The sequence below is a fragment of the Orbicella faveolata genome, unplaced genomic scaffold (assembly GCF_042242905.1).
Source record: "Orbicella faveolata isolate gen_17 unplaced genomic scaffold, um_ofav_v1 contig_27, whole genome shotgun sequence".
Lineage (NCBI taxonomy): Eukaryota > Metazoa > Cnidaria > Anthozoa > Scleractinia > Merulinidae > Orbicella > Orbicella faveolata.
Window position 1 is genome coordinate 279,733 of NW_028301555.1, and position 27,607 is coordinate 307,339.

At 37.3% G+C, this 27,607-nt stretch overlaps 1 protein-coding gene across 1 annotated transcript; it reads left to right on the plus strand.

Moving 5' to 3' along the window:
* Positions 1 to 418: 418 nt before the first annotated feature.
* LOC110053088 (dipeptidyl peptidase 4-like) lies at positions 419 to 26,245 on the plus strand. Its single transcript, XM_089297221.1, has 27 exons — positions 419 to 782; positions 4,413 to 4,526; positions 4,706 to 4,797; positions 5,383 to 5,457; positions 5,806 to 5,858; positions 7,476 to 7,563; positions 8,045 to 8,165; positions 8,257 to 8,512; positions 9,588 to 9,711; positions 9,840 to 9,881; positions 11,580 to 11,699; positions 13,031 to 13,113; positions 13,714 to 13,761; positions 14,142 to 14,197; positions 15,096 to 15,167; positions 15,712 to 15,762; positions 15,942 to 16,037; positions 17,671 to 17,740; positions 18,379 to 18,403; positions 18,922 to 19,028; positions 20,014 to 20,079; positions 20,196 to 20,250; positions 21,715 to 21,814; positions 22,127 to 22,185; positions 22,881 to 22,953; positions 23,320 to 23,393; positions 24,690 to 26,245. The coding sequence occupies exons 1-27, from the start codon at positions 584 to 586 to the stop codon at positions 24,792 to 24,794; spliced, it is 2,424 nt and encodes an 807-aa protein (XP_089153347.1). The 5' UTR covers positions 419 to 583; the 3' UTR covers positions 24,795 to 26,245.
* The last annotated feature ends 1,362 nt before the right edge of the window (positions 26,246 to 27,607 follow it).

Sequence of the window (27,607 nt, forward strand, 5' to 3'; positions counted from 1 at the left end):
AACCAACAATTGATATTACTAGAAGCGAAGCGAACTTTTAAAGGCCTTTGCATTTAAAGGTATTAATGAATATCTCTTTTCGGCGGTTGCTATCTTGAGTTCCGATATCACAGCAGCTATTTTGGGTCCCCCGGGGGAATATCTTTTCTCCCAACTATGAACCAATATAAGACCATGTAATGCGGTATTGGCATCTCAAAATCGCACCTTTTTTTTACATAGGCAAGCATGGCACGACAGGAAAACAAATTCGTTATCGGTGTACAAGAATCAAGCCTTTGAACTTTTACAAAATTACAATAACGCAATTTGAGTGTAATTTTACCGGATCGAGATCGATCAAACTGTTTTCAGAATCAGTTACCCGCTGCTAGGTGATGACGTCATGACGTAGAGTTGTGAGTGTTTCCGCTGACTGAGTCTTCTAGCAGTCTCACAATGCAAACAAACTCGAGAGAGACGCAAGGGAGTCACTAGCAATATCGACAGCTTCTTTGGTGATCACGAGTGATGGTGTTTTGCCCTTCGTAAATGGATCAAAGCTAAGACTTAAGGGAGAAAGGACCTCCTGAAAGATCTAAAAATGGCAAGTCGCTACTCGTCCGACGCGACTGGCAAGGAAGAACAAGTTCATCTTATGAACGAAGATGAAACTCTCGCGTCGAGTGACTCAAGTCCTTCGCCACTACGCTTAAATCGAAGAAGCTTGGTAATTTTCTTCGGAGTTACCGTAGTGGCATCAGCTATAGTAATATCCACAGTAATGGTAGCTGTCTACTCTGGTAAGTCATAGTTGTTGTAAAGATCGTAAGCTTTTAGAACTGTTTTGCTTCATTTGACGTAGGTTAGCAGCGCTGTTATCGAATCGCTGACCGGATGATGCCAGGTGGCCGTGTGAAATTTGCAGTTGTATAACATCAAATTTTGCTTATAATTCATCATAAATTTGTTAATTCCACAGTCCTTTTCTTTTTGTGTCGTATTTAAAAGCATTAGACGGAGTTTTTCGGTTTTTGATCTGTGTTTTGAAGTTGTCGTGCTCATACAGTTGGTTAGCGACCCGCGAAGGTCTCTCGTCTTCGATTATCTAGTGTTTCTGTCGATGAGGTTATGCTGGAGTTCTCATTTGTGGTTCGAATCTTGTTTTCTTTCGAAATTGTGGTTTCTATGGCTGGTAGATTTATTTGCTCAGGTGGAAAGGTTTTCGGTCCAAAAATTAATTTGAGGGTTGGACCATCTTCTGAAAATCATTTAGCCCGTGAAAAGCAACCCGTAAAATTTCCTGTCTCAATTGAAGAAAAACAATCCTTCTTCATTGGCACCTGCAACTTATATTTTTTCCCGGGATAGATCATTATTTGATACTTACCTTGTTTAAAACTGTCACTACAAGTTGAGAGTTAAGAATATACTTTGTAATGATGAAAATTCTGTATTTTTTTAATAGAATGCAAAGTAAGGTTTGAATTTCGCATTATCTACGATCTTCAATCTTTTACTACAGCGAGTTTAATTAAATTAAAGCTTAGCTATAAGTCTTATTTACTAAATGCATTAGACAAGTCCTTTTAAAATTGGGTTCCCTTGCCCCTTAATTTCCGAAGATGCATTAATATTTCTTCTTGGACATGTTTCCCCACAAAGGTTATTTTTGTCAAATTATGGTCTGCAATAACATATCTGGTTATTTCAGTATTGGCAATCTTTTTTTTTTTTTTTGATAATTTCTGGCTGTGATTGGACAGGAGAAGGTGATTTGTGTGGGGCTTATGTGAACAATGGTGTGTTAATTATATTAAGAAAACATGTTCGGTGTTTGATATTTGTTAGCGTGCCTGAGTGCAGTGTGTTATAACTTGAATTTCGAACAGCATACCCTTATTAAAGGAAATTAACGCTCGTGTTAAATAACATATTTGAAATTAACACTACTTAAATTAATGCAAATGGAAGGTAAATTTGCTTCCCAATAAAGGAAATTAACTCAAGAAAGGAGCAAAATTTCAAAATGTTCAGTTCCAGAAAATATCCATACTCCCCCACAGAAGGGATTGGAATTTCCTTGGGGATGGGGTGGTTCTGTCAGACCAAAAAATTTAAAGAAATGTATGAAGCTCAATCGGAATTTCCAGAGGGGTGGAGGGACTTAGAAAAATTCCCTTCTGTGGGGGAGGTATGGATATTTTCTGGGACTACACAATGAGAGAAATTAATGCGTCTGCTACACCAAAAAAAAAAAAAAAAAAAAAACAGAATTTGTTGAGAACAGTAAACGATTTACTAATGTGAAAGATTGATGTGAAATGTAAAGTGCGCGAATAAAATTTATTGTTTGGCTGTGTCAAGAATGTCTGAAGTGTGTCACAGATTTGGGGGAAAATGATGGTAATTAACGGCGCAAAAATTAATGCACAACTTAATTAACTGCGTGGGAATTAACATTAACATAAATTAACGCGAATTTCAAAAATTTGCGTTAATTTCATGAAGCGTTAATTTCCTATAATGAGGTAATTTCTAAGAACAGCAGAGAAAGTGGTATCAAATCATTTCACCATCAGGGAGTTTCGCCTTCAAGAAACCAACTCGCCATCAACAAACTTGCCACCAAGTGAAGTCACCCTGCCACCAAGCACCAACAGAGAGAGAAACTAGAGTAAAGTAGTTGAGGTGAATTAGCTGTTCAAGCGACTGCTGTTTCTTCCAAATCAGTGGAGCTCTGTTTCTTGATCATAGCCAAATATGCCTGAGTTAAAGCACAGGTCTCTTGTATAAAAGACCTTTCCTCTCTGTAAATAAGCATACACTGAAGTTTATAACACATGTATTTTAAGCAAGTGACGGTACACTGCAAATGCACGCATGTTTTTTTTTTCTTCTTAAAGAAGGGCTTTGGCATTCCATGTCTTTTCTCTGGTAAATTTGCTTTGGTGTTAATTCTTTTCTTTTATACAAATGTATAATAAAACAATTTTCCAGTTGTATATAACTCCACTCTATGCCATTCTTGCTAAAAGTTTTGTACTGCATAGTTGTATTCTTAGCTGACTCTATAGTCATACCATAGTATGTACGACAACGGTCACTACCCGGTAATTCAGATATCATTTTTATGGGTGATGCCCAATACTACTTAAGTGAATCGGGTGGAACAGTGTGAGTTTTACAACTGAACAACGTAGAATGAATTTCAGTTGCTTTGGGTTGTGGCGTAATGTTATTAGATTATTGATGGCTAGGAGACTTTGCTTGGTGGTGAGGTGACTTGGCTTGGTGGCAAGTTCATTGGTGGTGAGGTGATTTCTTGGTGGCGAGTTGGTTGGTGGCGAGATGACTTGTAACCGAGAAAGGCATAGAGAAGTACAAGGTTTATCACATGCTTCTCACACTTTCAAACTTGTGTTCTTTTAACTTAATAACTAATTAGCAAGTTTAATATTTCCTTTTATATAACATTCAAGAGGTCACACCTGCTTAATCTGTGTATTTCCTTGAGCTATGAATAAACTTGATAGATTTCTTTGACCATTATTTTTTTTTTTATCGTGGGTTAATGACGACATGACTGGAGGTTTGGAAGAATAAAGTATCAGAAATAGTCGGAAGTTGCTGTCTTAATTTGTATGCAACCAGCTGCATATGTGTGCAATTAATTGGGTTGACACAGACTTTCAAGTTCTCTCAAAATCTCCAAAAAATCAAAGTTTGAGAACATTCTATTTTATTTGCATAGCATATCAAATCTGCATCCTGGAAAGAACCTTAAACTCAGATTAGTAATTTCACATTTAAAAATGTTCTAACAATTATTGCTATAATATCAATTACATTATTTGTACACGTATCTCGTAAAACACCCAGCATTCATCACTAACCTACTTTATCCAGTTGCAATGCACATGTTGCAAGTCAAGTTTGAATTGGCACAATTTTGTGAACATTTACATGTAGCAAAGGAAACAGTAAACTTGGTTCGTAGCTGGCAAACTTTAGAAACACAATAATTTTGTTTCAAATGTAGGCCAGTGAAGGCTGTAATAGGGCAAACTGTTCAGCTAGGCAAGAGATTTTGGTCCTTATGTAATTATGAAAAGGTGTTTTCATGGATATTTTTTGCCTACAGGCATGAGATCATGTATAAAGCAGTTAAGGATTAGTAGGTGTAATCCCCACATGCTATGTAGTCAGTAAGTAGGTTTTTGGCTGAAATCTGGATTTCTCTTCCAAGGTGTAGAATTCACCCCATTGACTACTGATTTTGTACTGTGCATCATTATAAAATAAGGTTCCTTACTGTGTTTGTGGGTTATGCTCTAAATTAAAATCCATTCAGCTGGGACTACATCAACATGCTTTAACTTGCCTTGAGTAACTAATAATCTTCTGGACTTTTTTCTTTTTCTCTCTTACAGGAAAAGGTGGATCATTTTCTAATAAATCAGCCAGAAGTGCAGATAAATTTAAATTTGAGGACATTTTTAGTGGTCGTTTTTCTCCTGAAGGGTATACCTGTGATTGGATATCAGGTAAGTTTTCAATATGTATGTGTATCATGACATGTGTGACACAGCTGTAGTGTACAGGTTCTGAATAGGGGGCATTTTTGATGCTAAAAATTAATTTTACTGGCTGTCATGTCCACAAAGTTTGAAACTCTTTAACTGCAATGTATATAATATACTTATTACGATAATTATCATTTCAGATGATGAATATATTACTAGTGGAAAGGATGGATTAGTGTTAAAAGATGTAGCTCATGATACAACATACGTTCTCGTGGATCCTAAGAAAATGGTGAATACATGACATTATTTCAGTAATTATTGCAATGTTGGACAATCTGCGAGTCGTTCTTTCTCTTATCCTCTATTGACCTCACCTCTCAGCTACCCCCCCCCCCCCCAACTCTGTAAAGTCACCAGTATCCGTCTGTATGTGTACAAGAATCTGGATGATATAAAGCCCTGTGAGGGTAAAGTGTTGTACCCGAGAACACAGCACACTGATCCAGGGCTCAAAAAATGTGCTTTCTGGTTGTCTGGGACAAGTAGATTTTCCTTTTGGGCAAGTAACTTTTCATTCTGAGGCTAGTCATCTACCAACTAAATCATTTACAAGAGCAAACTAAGACTTGTCCAAGGCAAGAAAGATTTGAGAGCTACTTGTCCCAAGGTTACACTGGAATTCAAATATTTTTTCAACCCTGTGATGGGTTCTAATGCTTTGTCATGGACTACTCCCAGCTGCAAGTCTGCCATGCCTCAGTTTCTGAAGTGAACCTGTAAGTCGCAACCTTTGTCAGTGATACTGCAGATGATTCTCAGGATTTTATTTACATTAATTTTGACTTGCAATAAAGAACTTTGATTATATTTTCAGCAAGAGTTGGGGATCCACAAGCACTGGTTTTCGCCTGATAGAAAATACATTCTGTACGCAAAACAGGAGAAACACGTAAGCTACATTCTGCATTTTCAGTAAGTCATGAATCTGGCAGGAGTTTTTGTATCAAATATAAACTTCTAAATCATCTCTTGGTTACTAATTGCTATCTGATGAAGTTCTTGTTAAACTGTTTTTTTTTAAATATATTTACTTGCATTGATTGATTTCTTTATCGTAATTTGAGTTTTTTTTTCTTTGGCCTGCATTGGTTCGAGTCTTACTTTCCCAAAATGATAATTTTTAACTACGTATAATTATAATGTCTTAAGAATAAGTTGTACGATTAATCTATACTAGCTCTGTTTGCTTTTTTGAATTTGCAATAACTGTATTTTGTTTCTTTTTTTTTCTTTTCAGCAATATAGATATTCCTTTTTCGCAGAGTATTATGTTTATGACCTTCAGACACGGTATGTATTGCCAAAAAAAATTATGCCATCTGATAAATAAATGATTAATTAATTAATTATTTTAAGGAGTTTGATGGCAATATTTGAGTGACCTTTTAAGTACTGCCCTTACTTAAGTTTGTAGCAATTTGTGGAGAAATTCACTATCCAGCTATTAAAATCACTGTACCATAAATATAGCATATTTTATTTTCATTAACACTTACTTATTATATCGTCCACAACACAGTGCTATAGTGATTGACCTTCTACTGGGTTTTCCAGTTCAAAAAGTCCCAAGAAAGTGTCATCAAGACAGGCAATTCTTACCATGGAGTAACCAAGTGTAGCTAAAGGAAATTTTGCTCGGAGTTTTTCACTTAAATTCTGAGCATTTTTGAGCATATTTCAGGTAGAACTTGAGTATAATAAATGATGCCAATTTTGGTCAAAGCTGATGACGTCAGAAATGGAACAAAAGGGAATGATCGTCACGGCCAGTTACGACCGACACAATGCTTCTGTTAAAGCAGAAATATGAATAGTGTTTAGAAAAGAGAAGGACTTTCTGTTTCAATAAAGTCATATTGTCAATAATTTTGATTGCAGATACTTGAAAAAAATCAAATAACACATTAATGTACATGTAACACAGTGCTAACTTATATTTTCCTTTTGACTGGCAAGGTTGCAAAAATCCCAACAGTACTATCTATATACACATGCTCACTTGGATGGCAATAAGACAAATTTTTGGTTTTAACTCCAGGCCTTCTTGTGGTTTAACTTTTAACCAATCATTAATTTGATGGTCATTTCATCCTGTTGCTACTGAAAAGATATTTAACTGTTAAATTATTTAGCTGCTCAGGTAGAACCCTGTTTTTTGAAAACTGTCAGCGAAAGCAAATTCATTTTTGGCAGGAAAAAAGACTACGGTAGTCACCAACTTCTAGAATTTGGTTTCATGTCATATGGACACAAATTAAACAGTTGAGAAAAGTGAAATGAGGCTACCAAATAAGACTCTCAAAACCTGGTGCTACTTCCCTTGTTCCTTTTTTATCTTCACATATGATCAATAAATTGAAACAAAATCACTTGTGTCAACACAACTGAAAGATTAGGCAGTTGCTGAAACCAGCAGCTAATACAGCCTTTAGAATATATCAAATGCCATCAAGTCTAATAAATCTTCTCTGCAATTTTAAAAGCTTACCTCCCTTATCAGTGTAAGTCACTTATAGAATCATTCATTCAAACAAATTTGATGTACTTAACAATCAACATGACCAAGCCACATCAGTCAGGAGTCCTGACCATGGGAGAATGGTTTTTTGCAAAGGGTGCTTTCCTTTGGGGTGATCTGGATCAGGATCAGTGATCCAAGATCGCTTGGATGATGGTGCATCAAAGGAACTGATGATCTCAGATCAGTGATCCTTATCCAGATCACCCCAAAGGAATGCACCCAAAATCTCAGGGTTTTGCTGGCAAGTGTTGAATGATTAATGTTGCAGCTTGCATATGCGCCGAGCCATGAAACCCTCCCGTTATTGTAAGGCCAATTTAAGTACTACAATGTAATCTTAGACAGTACAGTGTGGTGTTCATACATTCATTTTGTGTATCCTGTAGAGAAATAGGGCAAATAAAACCTGGTGTGGAAGGACAAGATCCAAGTAAAATACAATATGCAACATGGGATGAGAGTGGACATTCTTTGGTAGGTTGAATGATTTATTTGCAAGCAGTGGTAATGTGAAGCATAATATAAACTAAGGGAGTCCTGTCTGCTGTACAGCACAGTAGACAGCGTTTTGAATCCTATCTGTCATGCGTAGGTTCTAAACTGGTTAAAACATGTCCAAACCAGTATTTTTTTAAATTTAATTGTCCCTGATTGTTGACAGCAGCTGATCAAACAGTTGAGTGATTGCAAGCACAGGTTCCCTCTCATCTCTCTCTGAAGAGAAAGAGTAGGGAAACTCTGTCTTGCAGGGAATAGTACTTATGATTTGCTTTGGCTTGTGAAATCAAAACTGCCACTATATATGTAGCTAGCCATTGGACTGGTAAGCTAAAAGTAGTCTTGAGTGATGGCATATAGTATTTTTTAATTTGCACCAATGACATAGGATGATTGTACTGTCAATATAATCTTGCCTTGGGGCTGAGGTCTCCCTGCTCTTCTCTGTTCTTTTTAGGCCTTTGTATATGACAATGATATTTATTACATGACATCACCAAGATCAACGGTTACACGGCTGACTCACAATGGTGTAAAGCACAAAATCTTCAATGGAATCCCTGATTGGGTGTATCAAGGTAATAATGCCAACTGATTATTAGTCTTTTTCCATTCTCAAATAAACTTCTTTATCAAACTCTTACCAAGTGTTACTACCTTTGCCAACAGAGGAGGTGTTGAACTCTGACCACGCCCTTTGGTTCTCTCCTGAGGGTAAATACCTGGCATATATTCAGTTCAATGACACTAGAGTTAACTGGTACCAGTTCCCCTGGTATGGACCTTCAAGTGATGCATACACCTCCATGAGAAAGATTGCTTATCCCAAACCAGGATATTCCAATCCCACAGTTGCCATTTATGTGATTGATCTTGCGACTAGAAACCAGGTTGAATTGCCAGAACCTGCTGACTTCATGAAAATGTAAGTATTTGATGTAAATTCAGTACAATAACTGGGACGTGAAGTGGCCTTGGCTAATGTTTTTAAGTGCATGGAATTCCAGATGAACTGGTCTGGGTTTGAGTGGATGCTTGCATGGTCCACTACAATATCTGCAATCTCAATTTGTATCTCGAAATGATATTACTTCGTATCGACTGAGGAATTCTGAGAATAAATTGGCTCTTCCACAGCCCTGCACCAATTATTTAAAGGGAGGTTTTCCCTACAGGGGTGCTATGTTGTGGAACAGCCTTTCTCATGAACTCCAATCTACATGTAGTGAATTTAAATATCAACTTCATCATTACAGCTTTGAGTGAGACATGGCATCCTTGAAAAACAGCTTTAGTGTTACGATAGGTTTTAAGCCTTACATGTATAATACTTTATTAATTATTAGCTTACATGTACCTATGCATACTTAAATATTAAATATATTTTTAAATTATGCTGAAGGAATTTTTACTGTGTATAAATGAAGTTATCAATCAATCAATCAATCAATCCACTGTGTTGTGTTACTGCACAAGACACTCCTTTCGTAGTAGCTCAGTCTCTCTGCCCTGGTGTACCTGCTGGTTCTCTTACTGGCAAAGGGAGTAGAGTAGCAATGGTCCAAGTTGCAGTGGACAAGTTTTTGCAATGTTTCCTTGGTTCTATATTTACTGCTCAAAGCAAGGTATCACCTCTTGTCGTGTAAGGGTCAAGACTTGTCTCAATTGAAGAGAGATACATCTTGTTCTTCTTTAGAGTCATCGTGCTTCTATTGAGAATCTGGGCCAAAAGGTAGACAGTACTGCCAGATTTTAGAAAATGATGAACATGTGATCAGTACATGTAGCTAGGACTCAAACCATTGAGTGTCAAGTGTAGCACAAAGCCTCGTGACTACCTGACCATGCCTCTGCAATGTTCACCATATTTGGAGACTTTTGAATAAAACAAAGACCTGAATTATCTAATATTAATAATACTTCTTCTTACTTTTAAAAATATTGCTCACTTGATCTAAAGTGCTTGGTTATGATTTAATTGTGTGTTTGTTCATTTACAGTGATCATTATGTGGTCAACGTAGCATGGGCATCAGAGGCAGCTGTAACTGTGACTTGGATGAATAGAAATCAGGATGAATCTATTCTTCATATGTGTGATACAACATCTTCTTTATGTAAACTGGTGCGTTTTTCTTGATTACCACTACTCCATCCCTGAACCCCATTATTTATTTACTTGAGCTGGATAGTTCAACTCATGTCAAACCTTTCACAGTTAAGCTATATGCTGATTGCACTTGTGTTTTTTAGAATTCTGTTCTTAGAGTGGAGAATGGCTGGGTAGATGACAAGGTGAGCTGCCATTATGTTCTTACTGACTTACATGTACATATATATCCTCAGAGAGTTTGATTGTAATTTGCTTCAAGTTCCAAAAGGATGGTGTACAATTAAATGTTAGTAGAGCAGCCATTCTTCCCACGAAACTGAGTAATCTGAGTTTGCAGAAGTTTTGAGATGGGCTCAAAAAAAAACACTAGTGAGACAATCTCAGATAGTGCAGAGTGCAATTTACAGCTCTGATGCAGTAGTCACATAAGTCCTCACTCCTGCTGTTCTCTCCCTTGGTAGTCAAATAGACCTTTCCCTCTTGCAGAATATTAGGGAACAAAAACTTGATACAGTGTAAGATATAATCTTAGCATTGTGTATGTTCCATGTTTGTATTTTCTTTCAAGGCCCCAAAATAACTTACTATTACTGTTTGTCAAGATGGTTTTGAATTGTATTGTGGTGTTTTACGCTGAGTTTCGGTATTTTAAATTCAATAATAAGCAAAAGTAGCAAATGTGACAATTTTGCAGCTAAATATCTGATGAAAAATGGAAGAGGAAAGATTTTGTTTTATTCCAAATGCAAATTTTCATCTCACTGACAAACAAGAACTAATCCAATTATCAAATAGTCACGTCACTTCATGGAATAGTGCTCTCTTATTTATGTCAAACTAATATACATTGCTATCGATTAATACAACTGAGGAGCATTTCAACAAGAAGTACTGAAGGTAGAGATTTCAATTATCTCCATGAAAGAGACCAAAAAGTTCATATCTAGCCTAAATTTCCCAATTTAGTGGCAGTAAAACTTGTCAAATTGTAAATTTGCGACAAAAGAAACCAGGAAAGTGTTCAAATAGTGCTGCAGACTCTGTGGCACATAATGACAGCATAAATTAATTTAATCAGTCTTTGAGGGGACTCGTTCACCGATGTAGTGCAGGTCTGCCTTCAATACTTCTTGTTGAAACACTAACACTTTTCAGTTGTATTAATCAGTATCATTGAGGTGGCAACTGTATAAGAACGTGATATTCTGTGACTGTTTGATAATTAAATTACTTGTTTTTCAGTGAAAAGAAAATTTGCATTTTAAATAAAACAAAATCTTTCTTCCATTTCCTCATGAGATACTTAACTTTGTTCCATTTCCTCCTAAGACATTTTATCTCTTAAGTTCTCGAGAAAACAAGGGTTTTACATGTATGTTACATACCTTGCGAGGAAAACAAAAGAATCAAGTTATGAAATTAATGTTGGCGGGAAAAGTAAAATTGTCACATTTGCTACTTCAACGTATTATTGAATTTTGAAATAAACAAAAATCAAGGTAAAACACCAGTGTAAAGTTTGAAAGCTATCTCGACAAACAGTAATTGTAAGTTATTGTTGCACATCGAATAAAAGTGCAGACATGAAACAAACGCACTGCTAAGATTGTGACAAGATTACAGTGTATGTCTTATTGATCAAGGTTTCTGTGTGATCATATTCTGCAAGGGGAAAAGCCCAAGGTACCAAAGTAAATACAGACCGGAAGTGAACATGACACGTGTGACTATTGTTCCATAGCTATACAATGCACTCTGCACTATCTGAGATTGTCTCACTACTGTAGTTCAGACTAATTTCCTTCTGGATATTCTTAAACTCAACTTAAGGAAATTGATGAAAATAATATTTCAATCTTTCTTTGTACCTCTTTATTCAGTACACTACTCCTCAATTCTCTGCTGATGGGTCATATTATATTACACTTTGGCCATTTACACAACCTGATGGTGCTGGAAAATTTATCCATGTAGCAAAGATGAGCACAGATCCACCTCAGGTGTGTATCAAGATCACAAAATGATAAAAAAAAATACATGACTTTGTATAATTAGTGCAATACTGCGATTTGAAGAATGGTGCATGGAGTGTCTAAAGGGGCCAGCCTCTCACTGGCAAGCCCCATATAAAGCACCATCCATGTAACCCAGTCATGGATGACCAACATGCATCCATCATACTAAGAAAGGCTGCAGAAAAGGAGAAAAGGAAGGGGGAGGGTCAAGAAAACACACAGGTGCTGAACAAGTCAAAGTGGGCAGCATTGTGGACTACGTGTCTCACCTGTGCATACACTGCACTGCTAAGACCATCCTGGGACCATTTTAAAACAGCCTGCACTTGGTTAAATTAGCTTCAGTTGGTTAGTTGCTTTTAACCATATACCAGGGCTTGAAATTAACTTTTTCGTTCGGGAGCCAGCTGGTGACTAACGGAAAAATTTTGGTCGCCAGATCGTAAATTTTGGTCGCCAACTTATTTTATATAATTATAACTTACACAAGAACACGATTTTATACGTTACTTTGCATGCAAGAAAAGTCACAATTGAAGAGCGAAAACAATTAAAAACAACACAAGTAACACTTAGTTATAAAGCTACTGTTGCTCTCAGGTGATATGTCTTTGGTCCTAAGGTGATGGTTGTCTCCATAGTCACTTTAAACGAAGCGAAGCATAAAACGTTTTAAGTCCGTGGTTTTCATTGTCAGACAAACACGGGTCCTTGTGTATTTTCCCTTTGCTACTTCTTCGAAATGCCGTTCTTTATTTTCGACTTGCTTTCCTCGCCACCTTTCGCTGCCGACAAACAACACCATGCTTGAATCTTCATTCCCCGCACGTAAAAACTCATGTATATTCCTTCAACTGATTGGTATCTGCTGCCATTTTCGCGGCAAACGAAAAGCACATGGTGTTGAAGTGCGCCTGCGATCCCAGTTTTGGAAGAAGCCGCTGAAACAATATGGCGCGCCGTGAACGCAGTATCGACATGTCGAAATACATTCAATTTTTTCGATTATCTTGTAATATTCAGACATTATTTTACTGGGGACGGAAAGGTGAGTTGTATACTAGCCACCATATCCAATTGATTTCCTAATATAAAGATTTAAAAATAAAGTTGTGTCGTGGTTTTCTTTACTTATCGGACAAAACGCGAGTCACCAGCTGGTGACCAGTTCTGAAAATTTAGTCGCCAGTGCTGAATTTTTGTTCGCATTGGCGACCAGTGAGTCGCAATTTCGAGCCCTGTATACATGTAGATTATTGTCTACTGTTTGTCACCAATATTCCTGTGTTTCTGACATTAGCTTTGTTTCATTTCAGGGAAAAAATGTCCCAGAAGCATTAACAAGTGGAAAGTGGGAGGTTCAAAAGATTCTTGCTCACGACAATATCAACGAGAGAGTGTAAGTAAACAAATTTATTTGTTTTGATATTTACTAGTATACTTTGGAATCCTGCCCAATCTTTTGGTTGGCCAGATGATAGTCTGGGTATTTAGTTACAATTTTGATGAACATGGAACAAATTTAAAATTGTTTTTATTACAATAATAATTATTATTATTATTCTGGGAAACAGGAAAACCCTGCTTCCAATAAAAAAAATCTGATTATGTGCTTGTAGCTGAGCTTCTTCTGTCAATATTTACTTAATTTACTGGATACATAATGAGGAAGAAGTCTGAACTTTTAGGATCAGCAATGTTATTAAGACATTTTTTGGGAGAGCAAAGCATACATGTACATATAGAAAGCTGATAAAATCTTAAAGGTAACATGAAAGCCATATCATGAGTGTGATCATCTTGGGGATTGACACTTCTAAGGTTGTATCTGTGCTGTTGAAAGGGTGTGGAATAATATTACTTGCCTAGATTCAGGTACCATCTGGTGTGCAGATTAGGGCCCTGCTGAATCCAGGCATTAAAGTGATTGTCATTTAAATTCCTCATTTCCTTCAACCTTAGGGTGCTAATTTTTTTAAATGTTCTTTCCTCAATACAGATACTTTACAGCCACTAAGGAATCACCAACCCAGCTTCATGTTTACAGGTTAGTTGCTACACTTTTTGAATGATTTCATGCTATCTTTTTTAAAAGAACGTTTGCACTGGGAGCATGTGGCCCGCATTGGCTTTGCATAAGCATGCAGCAACTGCGCTGTCTGTCTGTCTGTATTTCTGTCTGTCTGTCCAGGTGGGATGTTGCATGAGCCCCACTGCAGGCTTAATCCCGTATTTAATTCAGTGGTAAGCACAGACAGGGTGGTCACCATGGCTAATCATTAGCACGCTGGTCTCTGGATCAAGCGATCTGGGTTCAAGTCCTGTCAAGACACTTTACTCTCAAAGACCCCATCTCTACCGTGCTTTTGCCGGTTTCCATTGATCACTCAGCGAGTTCACTAATTTATTCTTTGTTTTAATTTGCAGCGTGGACATAAAAACAAAACAACTTTACTGCTGGAGTTGTGTACCAACAGTAATCGGTGAGTACTGTGCTTCAATTTAAATCATCATGACTATTGTCAGAATTTAAGTCCATTCAAGTGACATTAATGAAGATTGTATACCATGAAATATCACTGAAGACATTGTTTCGGAATACATACATGTACATGTCTGTTTATTTGTTACGACTTTGAAAGGAAGGTATTTGTTGAACAGCAATGGGAGTGGGGGCAAGTGAAACAGTAAGATGTCTATTAACTTGAAGTTGATAGCTAGGTAAATATTCGTTAACTGTCAACACAAGTTTGTCAAGCTCACATTTCTAGTGGATGTAAAAAAATCATTAGTAAATGGCCTCCAGTACCTCTGGTCTGCAGCCAGTGAAATTCCTTCAGCCATTTATCCAAAGATTTGCCATGTCTGCTACCCATTGCCATTATCTCAGCCTAAAAATATACCTATTCACTTGAATACACAACACGTGTTTCTTCGTGTGAGAAATCAATTCAAAATGGTGGATGCTTATACAATTGTCCCGGATGTACAATTGTTCTGAATTTTGTGATCGTGATCTGTTCAACTTTTTCTTCATTTCTCAAACAACAGGAACTAACTGACTTGTCAAGGCTAATGTAATAAGTTCTCCAAGTAGGCTTTTACATCCTGGGATGCATAACAATTTTGAAAATACACTTTTGAGGATTTTTTTTGGCTAAAAAATGCACAATTTCTGAGTTACATTCATACAACAAGTTACATTCATACAACCCATATTCTCTCAACCTATCTTTTTTTAAATTTTTTTTTCTCCTCGTCTATTGCCCAGTCATGTTATCCCTTCCTTGTGCCCCCCCCCCCTCCCTTTTTTTGTCTCTCTTTTCTTCTTTTCTGTTCTTTAATATTTTATCTCGCTGATTTGTATGTGATGTTCTTCAGAGGGAAACTCTTGTAATTATTATGGCGCAAGTTTTAGCCTGAAGGGAAGCTGGTACATCTTGTATTGTAAAGGTAAACTAAACTCAAAGATAGATCTATTAAATGTATACTGAATTTGCATTTGTTACCATGGACAGTGCTCCAAGACGTGGCTACATCACTATGGTTGCTGTGGCAATGGGAAAAACTTACTGACGTTGCATTCTAAAAATTCACAAATTTGGCTTCCAGTGCCATGCAAAAGATTGACCATGCATTAAACATATCTTTTTGATATAATCACTTAGGGTATTTTCCATTCAACCAAAGATTGCAGATTTTTAAAACAAGGGAAAATATAGTTTTGAAATGTTCTTGTTATCAGTGCTATTCATAGCTACATGAGATATACATGTACAGTTACATGCATTGAACTCATGAGAAGGACTTTATGTTTCACAACTATGCTGTTAGTGCTATTTAAAAACTCTAAATGAGGGGAAAAAGTCAATGAAGAGTTTTCTGTTTTAGAGTTGAATCTGAATTGGAACATGAGATAATCCTCTTTCCCGAGTGGATCAAGCAAACACTTTGTCAACAAAAATTCGGAGATTTTGTTCTCTGTTTTTCCGTTTAGGGCCAGGAATACCTGAAATAACATTACGTAGTACAACAAATCCCGACAAAGGTAACAGTAACTTGTCTTGAGGTTCAATTTCAGGTGTGTTGTTTTGTGATACAGTGAAGAATGTTAACAAATATCAAGCCAGTTCAGTATTTTATCAGGTTTAAAGTGCTTATTCCACCTGGTAAAAGATGCACCATGAAACTATTTAATGACTTTTTGTATCCTTGTATGTCCACCAGTTGATACCCTTCAAGACAACAGTGCCCTACGAAAGAGAATGGAGGGCGTGGTTTTCCCCCAAATAGTTAATTACACGGTTAAAAGTGACGGCTATGGTAAGTTGTTGAGTGTGCTAAAATACTCTGTACCTGTGTGCAATATACATGTACCATTTAAAAGTCGTTGATCAGCTTATTTCAGAATTGACATTAGCAGCTATGAAGGGGTTATATACTCATTTTAAGAAAAATAACATGAAAACGCGAAAATGTAAAAGTTTGAAAACGTGTCATCTTTGAAATATTTCTATTTAGCTGTAATCCTAAACTGTACATGTAGCTTATTTTGCAGTTCTTAGTGCATAGCTTGATGTGGAACATATGCATCTAAAAAATGAAACCTGATAACTTGTGGGGTTGCAGTTTCATGACTTCAATGAGTAGATCTTTACCGGACAATTTTAATAATAATTGCGTTCACGTAGTGTAACGCAGTCCTAATCCAGTTTGTATCGAGAATTTTTCTTACAAATTTTTCTTTGTTCGATGATTTGCCCCCCCCCCCCCCCCCTCACACACACACACACACAGCAGGGGCAAATTTCATCGTGAGCGCATGCACGCAGTCACGAACTCACGTATTCGCCGTATAGATTCAAAGTGTCAGAAGTGTGTATGATTTCTGCAAAGCTGCATGTATTTTGACCCGCTAGCCTTCGTCAGCAAGTAACTAAAGCCTGCGTCATTAGGAAAGAATGTTTTGTAGCTTGGCGACGGCAAATGGCCCTGAGTTGTGGTTAGAAGACAAATCTTCCGTGTAGCTCGGCAAATGACCATGATGACCCTCAGATCTGTGGTCAGGAAATAAATTTTGCGATTTGTAGCTCAGCAAAGTCGTTGTGGTCATAACTGGTTGTCAGAAAACAAACTTTCCGTGTTTTGTAACTCGCCAAAAGGCCGTGTTTTGTGGTCAGAATGGTTAATTCACCTTTTTCATTTGTGAAAACAAGATGTAAATTCAAGCAATGTAAACAAATACAAACACAAAATATAATTTGGCGACGCGCTGTTTTGCGGGGTCGCTGGTCAAAACTTATTTTCTCAAGAAATATTTGTTCCAAGTGTGGGCGATCTGAAATTGAATTCTAAGTGTCGCCAAGAGTTCAAATGCCTTGCCTGGAAAATATTTTGCCCAGTACAAGTAAATACTTACTAACTAAAGACACTTTTACCACAATATATAATCTACTCACCCCTAGTTCAACTTCACGTGCAGATCGTTATCTGTCAATTGAGCAAACTTAGTTTCAAACGTCACCAAAGTAGACCAAACATGCAACGTATATGCGTGAACTCACTGCTCTAATTTTTGATGACTACTAGTGATGATAAATATTTAAAGATATTTATGCAGGATGACCAATTCAGTTATAAAAATGTTATCAACATGGGTCCTGCGTTCTGTATGGCAAAAATGCATTGAATTCTATCAGTTCACAAAGTTGTGTGGAACATGACGCTGTGTGCCAGTTGGTACTCTCAGGGAGTAAAGAGTAAAAGGCATATTACTTTTGTTCATAAATTAATGGGGTTGTAAGTTTACAATGGAGCTTTCTTCATTAGTATTATCATCATGTGAGAGAATGTCAATGATGAGAAGGTCTAGAAGGTTGCGAGAAATCTTTACGTGTAGTTTACTGGTTGTAAAATTGCGTTGTTTATTCTTTCTTTGTGATTTCTGTCATTGCAGTCATCTATGTAAAGGAATACCGCCCTCCCAACTTTGATAACAAGAAGAAATATGCTGTGTTGTTTTCAGTGTGAGTATTTCGACTGGTAAACTTGGTTAAGACACTACACCACAGTACCTGCCCAGTCTGCATGAATTACAGTGTTGTTCCAATATTGGCACTGATAGGGCGGCGTCATAAACATGCTGGCAGAGGTTAACTACCTGCCTCGGGCTAGTGTCCCATCTTGGGGGAATTAGTAATACTCGTAATCGCCTCATGCTCCAGAACCAGGGATTAGTTGTAGCCTGATCTATGAGCCAGCTATTTGTAGGGCTGTTGGCAAACTAAATTCTTTACCACAGCTACTTGCATATTTGCATTCTTTCAGGATATTTTGTGTCATTAATTGGTTTTGAGGTGTTTATCCTAAGTCAACACTTAAGCAGCTGTAAGATTTAGCTACTCTAAAAACATCGAGGTTTGAATTTGTTTACTAAGAAATTCTTAAAAATGGTTTGACTTTTCTCTCGTAATATTATGTATTATTAGGAGCACTGACGTATGGAATTAAACTGCTATATTAATCTTGGAAGCGTTTTGTTAATCTAAACTCTCATTAGTTATTTTAACTAGATTGCTTAAAAAGAAATGTTATCATGTAACGAAACAGTGCAGTTTAACAAAACAAAATATTATTCAAACACATTTTAATTTAATATTTACAGGTATGGTGGACCTGGATCACAGAAGGTATTTCAAACAATTGTAACTACATTCAGTAGCAAAGCCCTATTACAAACTTGTTGAATATCTAATTATTTTAGTTAACCCAGGACTATGCTGTTTAACAACCCTCTTGAGGGATCTGTTGTTGTATGATTTTCGTAGTTTATGTGACACAGTAACGGCTTTTGGCTCGAGTATTGGGGAAGTTTGAAATAATCGAGGGTTGGAGAAATTGGGAAGCCACCGAGTCTATCATTGTCAGAGGATGAGATTGTATTAAATTATTGTGACGTAGTTCAACAGTCATTAGTCACCCAAATTTAAATTCAATTCGATCAGGATAGAGGACCTACTTGAAAACCAGCTAGGGCTGTTGTAGCTTCCTCTCCAAATATTATAATTTATTAATTTATTTTAATTTAACCAATTTTTAATATTCATCTATGGCATCACTCAAATAATAAACTTTTCAAATAAAGTTGTAATAACAAAGATTTTGCAGTATTGTTTTTGTATAATTTGTGTTGTCTTATCGTAAACAGGTTGTGGATAGTTATGGGTATGGATTTGACAGTGGTTATCTAGTAAGCAACTATGACTTGATTGTGGTGAATGTCGATGCAAGAGGAACTTGCTGCAGAGGGGAAAGGTAAGTAATAGTGTAACAGCCCGACTACCCTACCCCACCTTAAAAAAAAGAAGAAAGGGAAAACAATTTTAGTTGCAGCCATTTCGAGAAAGGTTTTCCCACAGGAGCGTACAAGCAACAATGCTGAAAGGGATTTTGAGGATAAGTCATTTCCCAGTTACCTTAGAATCAAAAATAGGCTACTATGGGATAAAATAACTACTGATAGTGCTCATCCCCTTCATGAACTGCTTTCACCCCAGAGATCAAGGAGCCTTAGGAAACTGAGGGGACACCCTTTCATCCTGCCACGCGTTAGAACTGAACGTCATAAACGCTGTTTTGTGAACTGATGCCTGTTCAATTATATTTCACTGTTATTCATACATTTGTAAATAGTTTGTAATTATTTTTTTATGTAGCAGTTAGTTATATGAAATTGTAAGTACAGACATATGACTCTGGGCATGTTTCTTTTGGCATTTACTATTTGTTAATAACGAATTCTTCATCTTCGTTACCGTATGTCCTCGTGCAAAACCTTTCATATGAAAATGAGTTTGATATCCATGAAAATGAACCTGTAGGCAGAACACATTTTCATATGATTGGTTTCGCGTGAAGACTCGTTTTGAAACAGAGGCAAAAGGCAACTCGGAAATGGCCTGTTGGCAGTTGCATGGTGAAAGTTTGACTGTTCACGCATTCTCCTTCAATGGCGTTGAAACAATGAACTTTGGTCAAGCAATGGCAAACAAGCACTTCCCTTAACATCCTTTTGCTTTGATTACCCTTGGACAAGGTTTCTCGAAACAGCTGTACAAACAGTTCTGCTTTAAGCAAGAAGCTTGTGAAACCATGGAATAAACAAAAGCAATCCCATTTAAGTCGAAAAAATCAGCTTGCAGAAATGTGGTTACAGGAATGATTTGGATTTGGTTGTAAGGTTTGGTTTAGTTTGGTGAAGTTCAATTGAAGTGAAGGTGATATTTTATCTGTGTTGTAGTTTTAAGCATCAAGTTTATAAACAGTTGGGAAAGTTTGAGGCAGTGGATACAATTAACGTTGCCAGGTAAATATTGGCTTACTGTAGCTTGTTCCTGTAGTTTTTATTTTGGATATTAATGTACCCAAGGTGTTGTTGTCGTTGTTTTCTGCACTGACTCATTGTTTTGTAATCTTTACTAGGGATATTGCAGCCAGAGACTATGTGGATGAAACAAGGATAGCCATCTGGGGCTGGGTAAGGGTGTTATTGCAGATACAATTTGCCCTTTTTTACAATTTTCAACCATTATTTGCTATGCACACAGCTATAGAATGTGTGATGCGCTACGCTCTGAGTTCAAGCTTGATCGATGTCCTCGTCAAGTGCTCTCTTTACCAGGAGCAAACCTTCAATGACCGCGCGAGTCGAATCAAATCTTCGTGAGTTTTAAAACCTTCTAATCGCTGTGAAAATTTACAGTCAGGGCCGTCCACACTACGCTGGAGGAATTTAAAAACGTAACTTTATTTCTGCGGTTACGCCTACCGTCTACACTCGTAAGACCGTCACGAAAATGGAGCTTTTCGAAAACGCTCTTGAAACCGGAGGATTTGAAAACGGCTTTTCGTTGTCGTGTGGACAGAAAACTTTTTGAAAACGAAGCTTTTCCAAAACGATGACGTCACGATGATGATGTGATTTCCCTGACGGAGTTTTCCCCAAAGATAAAATTAATTCAAAATGAGCGCTGATTGTTGCGTTTTTAAATTCTTCCAGCGCAGTGTGGACGCCGTCTCGGACTCTGTGGCCTCACAATTGTCAGTTTCAGTTTGTCTGTTTAACAAATCGAATGTGGTTCAGCGTGGTCTGTACTCCTATCGAGCGGCCGAGTGAGTCCACAACAAATTTTGACCACTGTGATGACGCATATCGTTGTCGATAAGAGTGCAGACAACCCTAAACCACATTCGATTTGTTTTTTACCACAATATCAACGTCAAAGAAAACGTTTTTTCAGACCGTGACCATGAGCGTGACACATTGACGCAAGCAGCGTTGTCTGAACTCTTATCGATAACGGCAAATTAGCGAGATTAGTAGCAAGTGTGGTAAAGTTAACAAATTGACGTCAGTTTTTTATGCGTCTGACCTCCTATTGGTAATAAATTGCGTCATAACATTGTCAAAGTGGCTGTGGAACCACGAGCCGCAGCCGAGTGGTTCCGCAGTAAACATTGACAATGTTATGACGAAATTTATCATCAATAAGAGGACAGACGCATAAAAAACTGACGTCAATTTGTTTTTTACAATAACAAGACCCCAAAATGGTCAAATGCCGGGAATAAATGAGGGCAGAAGATGCCATAAACAAAGATATGTGACGCGTACATTGTCTGTAGCTTTTCTCGCTTTTGGATTGGCTATTTAAAAAAGTCCATACAATCTCATTGGTTAAAAAGTTGACAGTTTGACAACTGAAAGTTGAAATTGAAAGCTTGCATAAATTAAAATTTTATCCGTCTGTACTCTTATTGGTGATAAAAATGAGCCAATCAGCGCGCGAGAAATTAGACAGTTACTGTAAAATTTAATTTCTACTATAAATTTCCTTCTACGGCCATAGCTATGAATTGCAAATTAACTTGCCACAATTCTTTGCAGAATACTTAGTCTGTCCTAATAATTAAGCGAACATTTTCATTTCTCTTAATGCAGTCGTATGGAGGATTCTTGACATCGTATGTGCTTGGTGTGAATTCTGGTGTGTTTAAAGTTGGGATGGCTGTGGCTCCTGTCACTGACTGGCGGTATTATGGTGAGTGTCACGTGAACGTCATGCAGTGTAGTATGTCCACATCTTCTACTTTGAACAGAACAGCTATTAGTGTGTGTGGCAGGAGGCTTTACATGCATACTTATAATAACTGACCTTAATTATGTTAAAGAAGTATAGTTTAGCAGATGTTTTGCGTTTCTATTTTTAGATGTAAACATTGAAGTTTCTGTGAAGGAACTCATTTCACATGACGTCCTACGTTTTTCAAAATGGATGTCCTGTTATGACATGCTATGAAAACAGCAACATGTTTTTCGTTCCTTCAGTATAACTGTTTATTGTATTTTGCAGATTCTATATACACTGAGCGTTATATGCTCACTCCACAACAAAACCCTCGAGGATATGAGGTAATTTAAATTTGCTCTCGTGGAACAGTTTTTGGTAACGTTGAAAAACTACAGTGCGGATTAGTTTGTTCAACTTACGGCAGTTTTGAGTGTGGACTAGCATTAAAATTCTGATCTATATTTATTGTTAAAATACTGTAGTACTTCTTTAAAACCAGTGACTTGCTGTGGCATGTTGTGGTGTTCGGTCTGTGGCCCGAAATCAATACCCTGGAAATGTTGTGTAGTTTAATGCCGTTAATGTAACTCGCCTGGAGACCAACATAAGTTGATGCGAGACCCAAAGAGCAGCTCAAGACCGAAAAAAGAGGAAGGCAATAGTAGATGTCCTAATTGTGCCCCATGGAACATAGAGGACTAGACGATGATGATGAATGGAACTCGCCAGATATATAGCGTGTCTTTGTTTTCTCCTGCAGATGTCAAGATTAAGTGAAAGATTAAGATGCGTTCTCGCGATAATAAACATCACGATGTCTCCCCTACTAAAAAATGTTCTTTACTGGACATTTACTAGATTTTTTTTTTGCCAAAACACATAATTCTGTCAAATACACCATTGTTGAATAACCCTGTAAAACTCAGTAAACCATATTCGTATTCAAATCTTGCCATGTAGTTGAGCCCCTCTAGGTGTTAAGTTTTCAGGATTAAGTAGAGAATCAAAAGTAACACTCGTCATTAATTTATTTCAGACGTCGTCCGTATTACCTATGACAAAGAATTTCGAAAATGACAGTTTTCTTCTTGTTCACGGGACAGGAGATGGTAAGTTAGGTCGTATTCATAGAGGTTTGATGTTAGAAGAAAAGAAATTTCACACTCTCTTAAGGGTAAAGGCTAAAAATACTGCATAGCATCTGCATAGTTAAACCCGAAATGATGAATTAGGTCTTAAAATAAATATGGAAAAAGCAATTATTGCACGCAGTTTTCGCATTCTAGTAAAATTATCGAAGACGTTGTGTTGTCAGAACAAGAGTAGAAGAGAAAGAAGTCCAGGATTCATACGGGAAAAAGCTACAAAAGTACTGCACGCGCAGAGTTAAGCCCACATGCTTAAAATTATCAAGGAGTCTATGTTGTCAGAGCACTCAGCCTTTATTTCCCTCTCTGTGCTTTGTTTCTTTGCAGATAATGTACATTTCCAGAATACTGCACAGTTAGTTGCTGCTTTGACAAAGGCTGGGGTCAAATATCAAGTCCAGGTTAGTTGCAATGGTAGTGTATATAGAAAAAAGTTGTATTGAATTGTAAGAATAGAACATTGACTCTCAAATCCCGGAATTAGGGGTTTTAGAAAACAACAGACATAATCCCGGGTTCCATGTTTTACGACTCAACAAGTAAAAACGTAAACAAAACTTTTAGGTGTACTGTCTGTATAGTACGACATGAAAGTAAGATAATAAAGTTTAATTCACCAATGTGGAGGTGCGGTGGCCTCATGGTGAGTAGGTTCGAGCCCTGGCCGGGGGCATTGTATTGTGTTCCTGGGCAAGACACTCTACTCTCACAGTGCCTCTCTCCACCCAGATGTATAAATGGGTACTGGCAAATTTAATGCTGGGGGTAACGCTGCGATGGGCTAGCATCCCATTCAGGGAGGAGTAGAAATACTCCTAGTCGCTCCATGCTACAGAAACGGGGATAAGCTCTGGCCTGATGGGCCACTTGGCTCGTATGCAGACTGCTTTTTATTCACCAATACCGAAAAAAGTGCTGCTCTCTAAACAACACTCTCGTTCTTACAAATACTAACTGTACTTGTTAGGTCCCTTTTTAATGACCTATCTTACTATTGAATAATTGTTCCTATACAGTTTTACACCGACAAGAATCACGGACTGTTAGGAGACAAGACACAAAGACACTTGTTCCACCTGCTGACAGACTTCTTGACAACTGAACTTAAAATTTAAAAGAAATGTAACTTAATACTTTCATTGCTTGTTGTGACCTATCAGCTCAAAAGATAACACTTTTATAAATGTGGATGGTGAATGACTAACGGCTAAGTGACCCACTAATTGACTGGCTGACTCCCTCTCTATCTGCCTGCCTCTTTGTCGAATAATCAGTCATTTATTTCCCAATTATTCATTTATTTCCCAGTTGTTCAATATAATTTCGTCGGGTAACGGGGTACAGAAGACTTGATAAAACTCCCAAATACAGATTAAATGTACTTTAATTTTAACAATATTAAAATTCTTGAAACAAGTTCAACGGTGTTATTGAATAAGGTAGAACAGATTTACAACCCGCTTGATCACTTCAGTCTTTTGTGTAAACAAGTATCATGAATGTAAATTTTGACCTTACTAATTTGTTTCTGAACTGGACTGAACTGACGGACGGACGGACTGATAAACCGATAGGGATATGATTACACAGAGACAGACAACTCACTTTTTTTTAACCTGAACAGTTACCCTGCATTTTTCTTGCAAGAAGAAAAGACGAACTCATGGCATGCAATACGTTTTTTTTTTTTTGGACAGTTTTATCCGGACAAAAACCACGGTCTGAGTGGTGGAGGGACATCCGAACACTTGTACCATTTGCTCACAAGTTTCCTGGCTGAAAAGCTCTCTCTGAGCAGTTGATGCTAAGAGAAGACTGAAGTATGCTGAGGACTAATAAACAATTGTACAGTTACAGAAGCTATTAAAGCTAAAACTTAAGGGCTATTGGTAGATTCTATTGTTCAGAAACATCCATCCGACCAGTTTTGATAAGCTCTTCTGGCAAGAGGTTTTAGCTGGTTTGTGACTTCAGTTTTTCTGTTTGTATTCTTAAAACAGACTAGTAGTTAAAATTGCAAACGTCTCACGTTGACTCTTTTAATCCTAGCTCTCTTGACTCAATGAAAAAGAATTCTTATCGTATGTTATGACTCTCGGCAGCTTGAGACCCGAGGTCACATGACCCACTTCTAAACGAACCAGCCAGAATCATTAGAATACCAGAGGTGAAAAGAAAATATTAGCTAATGCAGTCTGTAGATTGGGTAATTTTATGAAAATATTGGAATGTCACCAGGTACAAGAAATTGTGAGAATGAAACTTCTTACATGAGAATTTTAATGTTCCCTTAGATTGAATAATATGATGAGACAGAGTGGGATTTTTTTCTGAACTCTAGGACATTGGTTTAGTTATAAAGTTTGAATTAAATGGTAACAGTGCCAAAGATGGGGCTAAATGAATTTATTTTAACTTCGGGGAAAGTGTAAAGCTTAATTTAAAATATTGTAAAATATTTCACTCTTAACTTAATTACCTTTATAAATATGTGAAAGTCATATGGGAATGCTTTCAGTAACATTTGAGTGGTACATAGGGTATGCTTTAAGCATAGTGTAATTGTTAATTCCTTTTGGAACTTGGAATGTTAAATTCAATGTGTGTTCCTGTAGTCTTGAAAGACTGCTATGCACATGAATACAAATATAATTTTCATTTGCCATTTACCCGGATGTGAATGGTTGAAGGCTTTTCAAATAATAATTATATATTTTTGGTTCATGTTTTTTACACTAACTTCAGATTTGAAGATTTTAATTATCTTTTTCAAGACTTCATATTTGAAAAAGAATTAGTGAATAGACAGTTTATTTAAAGTTATGTTTACCAGTAGGTGATATTTTTGCTGATCGGTTCCACCGATTTTAAATTTCTAAATGTCTGAAGTTAACTTAGTTTGAGTGAGACTGCTGCACAGCAAAAAGAAGTAGCGTTGTAATTTGGGTGAAGGTGGACTTGCACAAGAAGCAGGGGCGTACCCAGGCCCCCCCTTACTGACTGGGAGGAATGGGGAGTACACAAAGGGGACCTAGCCGAAGATGACTGTTTGTCGGTTTAATGGGAAAAATTAGACGTTATTTGTCTTTTCTTATCAACTGAACTTGGGGATCTTTCCTGTAATATATTTATTACTCGTCCAAAATTATGTGTATCAACCCTAGAGTTCAACATAAACTGGGCATTCGGATGTGTGGGTAGTAGAGTCATCTAGCGTGTGTTATGATAAACTGAATAAAATGTTAACATTCTAGTCTGTCTTTGTGAGCCTGTTGGTCCGAGCTGAGCGACAAAGCTTGATAGTGAGGAGTTGACAACTCTCACGGGAGATCTCGAAGTCACTGAACATTATTATTGTAGCGGTATCGTATTTCTTTCCTAGCATACGGCTGCTGCCTCTGTTGTCTATACGGTGGTAACGTCAGATGACCACGTTGAAAATTCACGAAAATGGACTCTCAACGCTAGAGACCGTAATGTTTGCCTGTTTCTAAGGTTTTCTTCGTTACCTCTAGATTGGAGTCAAATCGTCACGTATTTGTAGATGTGGATTATTCCTTTTCCTATTGCCCTCTGTGTGCTGCCCCTTGGGGAAATTTGCTTTCTGAAGCTGCTCGCATTTTGTGAATCTCTTGTTATCTGGCTCTTCTCGTTTATCAAAGGAAGAAAACGTTGAAGTTTTTTCTCGCGTTCAACAATTCATATGAGTCCAAACGCTTTTGTTTTTTGTTTGTTTGTTATGATTTATCGCTAGAAGAAGGGTTATATGCCTCTGTCACTAGCTTATATCATCCTTGAATTTGGCACGCTCATCTACTATGACAAAGTGGGCACAAAGTCACATTTTTCTGCTGTTTAAGCTTTAGAGCTCAAAGCGTCACCGAAGATTGTAATCTGCCCCCCAATAAACGATAATCGAACTTCATTATCCCCGGTGGATTTCAGGAGACTCGAGGTAAAAAAATCCAGAGAATAAAGCTTCATAAGTAGACAACTATTCAAGGAGTTTTGCTAAAGAATTTGTTGATGAGCAAGGATCCTGCTTGACATCTACGGCGATCAGTAATTCAGCTTAAGGCCTGTTTCCAAAGAGGGAGGGTTACCCTAGCAAACGAGTTAACCCTATATCCCGGGTTTACAAGCACAATTTCACAGCTAGGGTAACCCTACAACCCGGGACAACTTAAGGTGGCCGAACACAGTTTTCGCGCGCGCTTTTGCTTATGCAGTCCAGCGCGCGCACAATAAAGTATTGCAGAAAACAAACATGCCGTCAATAGAGTGATCATTTTATTTACTCAACACCCGCACTATCTGTGCTATTTTTTCTCTATAATTGAACGCAGTGTATTGATGGCTTTAGTCTTTAATTACAAAGATCTGTTAGAAAATGTAACGATGCAAAGAACCGAGCAATTCTCAGCTTTTTCTTTGTTACCGAAAGAACCCAGTCAAGTGCAGCGCATGCGTAGTAAGTCAAAAAATTGCGGTTAAATTAAAAATTGCACTGTCGGAATATGCCTATTTCTCGAGAACCACTCATTAGAATTTCACGAAATTTGGTACGAAAATACTTTAGGAAATAAGTAACTGGAATATTGAAAATAATTGAATT